At 35.2% G+C, this 2,094-nt stretch overlaps 1 protein-coding gene across 1 annotated transcript; it reads left to right on the top strand.

The window, feature by feature from the left end:
• The first annotated feature begins 508 nt into the window (after positions 1 to 508).
• On the top strand, positions 509 to 1,989 carry LOC105315873 (TNF receptor-associated factor 5-like). Its single transcript, XM_011410636.2, has one exon. The coding sequence runs from the start codon at positions 583 to 585 to the stop codon at positions 1,834 to 1,836; it is 1,254 nt and encodes a 417-aa protein (XP_011408938.2). The 5' UTR covers positions 509 to 582; the 3' UTR covers positions 1,837 to 1,989.
• Positions 1,990 to 2,094: the final 105 nt, after the last annotated feature.

Here is a 2,094-nt window from a genome sequence, read left to right as displayed (position 1 = left end):
TACCAACTGCTACCCTCTTGGATGCCATTTTGAGAAAACTTTGTGCCACAACTCTAAAGAACAGGGCTTAGTTATATCATCTATGATGAAGTGATGTACACAGACAATTTCCATTATGTGCTGTCTTAGCCTGTCTATGAGTGGGCACTCAATGATGTAGTAATTAAAATGTACAACTACAAAAGTTAAATTTTGAAAAGGGCAAAACAAATTAGCCTGCAAAAGCTTTAAAAATTATCTCTGAATGCAAGTTGCATTAATACATGTATAACATTTGTACGTTATAAATACATGTACAAGTCAGCGCTACCATGACCAATGAGAAATTAAACTTAAATAAAAAACTAAATTGCACGACAAACTTATGCAGAAAGGTATAAGATGCCCATAATAGATTTATAACCCGTGATTTTGCTTCATATACTATTATTAACCCGGGAGTAACATGGTATATCACTCATATACCATAGCGTGGCCATTTCATCTTATGGCTTCCTATAATACAATATATTATATATACCTTATAAGTAATTTGTTTGCATAACTATAGGTAAATAACTAGTCTATAATACAAACTCTCACATGATCAATTCTACAATGGCTACTGCTGATGGTGCTTGTTATGGTGGTTATAGCTATAAGTTTGTCGATCGTTATCTTCCTGATGAGTATCTGTGCCATATCTGTACATTGGTAGCACAGGATCCTCAGCAAGTTACCTGCTGCTCCAATATATACTGTAAGAGCTGCCTGGATACACTAAAGAGGAAGGACCAAGGGTTTATCTGCCCAACTTGTCGTAGCTCACTAGAAGGAAAGTACTTTAAAGATGGAAGAGCAGAACGAGGAATAAAGTCACTTAAGGTTTATTGCACTAACATTGATAGTGGGTGCCAATGGATGGGGACTATTAAGGATATTGACACTCATCTTAATAGTTGTACCTATCAACTGGTACCTTGCACTAATGAGTGTGGAGAGAAGATTAGGAGAAGTAAACTGAAGACACATCTGACAAATAACTGTCCTAAACGAATTGTTAGCTGTCAGTATTGTAACAAAAGAAGCACACACAAATTGATAGTAAGCCTCAGTCATCTTACTGAATGTCCTGACCTCCCAATCCAATGCAGCAATGAAGGTTGCAATGAGAAGATACCACGACGTTCATTAGCATCTCACAATGAGACCTGCCCTAAAGCTATCGTACCATGTGAATACAATACTGTTGGATGTAATAAGAAAATGAAGAGAGAAGAACAAGACAACCATAATGAAAAATCAATAATGACACACCTACAACTGACAAAAGAGCAACTAAAAGTAACAAATGAACGACTACAATTGGCAATGGTAACAGCATCAAGTGAAGTATTTAAGCTAAACCAATTTACTTTAAAGAAAAAAGGAGATGAACGTTGGTATAGCCCAGAATTCTACACATCACCAGGAGGATATAAGATGTCTTTAGGGGTTGATCCTAATGGAGAAGGTGATGGTAAAGGTACACACGTCTCTTGCTACATATATCTCATGGCAGGAGAATATGATGATACATTGGAGTGGCCATTTCAAGGAGAAGTTACTATAGAACTACTGAATCAACTGGAGGATAAGAATCATTGGAAGCAAACTTTCAAACTAAAAATATCATCACCACATGAACAACCCAATCCATACACAGCAGGATGGGGTTCTTATAAATTTATATCACATGCATACAAATCCAATAATTGTCAGTATCTCGAAAATGATAGTCTGTACTTCAAAGTCAGTGTAAAGGCTACATCAAAGACAAAGCCATGGCTAATGGAAACATCCAGAATGAAATGCTAAAATTTACTACTATAATTTTCAATCATAGCTAGCAAGTAGTGTAGTACAATTTTTAAAATCTTTAGTTATTTTTAAAGAACACAAAACAAATTTGCTGCCATATAGTGTATATAGCTATAGAATTTGGTAGAGAAAAATATTTTGTGAAATTAACTTCCATTCAGTAGTTGCTGATTAAATTTTTGTGGTTTTGACAGTTATTCATACATATAAGCAAGTCTCAACACAAGCAACATACTGTATACCGGTTTATTTTCG

Source organism: Amphimedon queenslandica, unplaced genomic scaffold (genome assembly GCF_000090795.2).
Source record: "Amphimedon queenslandica unplaced genomic scaffold, v1.1 AMPQUscaffold_7378_Cont20670, whole genome shotgun sequence".
NCBI classification, from domain to species: domain Eukaryota; kingdom Metazoa; phylum Porifera; class Demospongiae; order Haplosclerida; family Niphatidae; genus Amphimedon; species Amphimedon queenslandica.
This window is presented reverse-complemented; position numbering and strand designations above follow the sequence as displayed.

Bases quoted from the DNA above. Each gene is read 5' to 3' on its own strand.
- LOC105315873 (XM_011410636.2), top strand. From the start codon at position 583: ATGATCAATTCTACAATGGCTACTGCTGATGGTGCTTGTTATGGTGGT.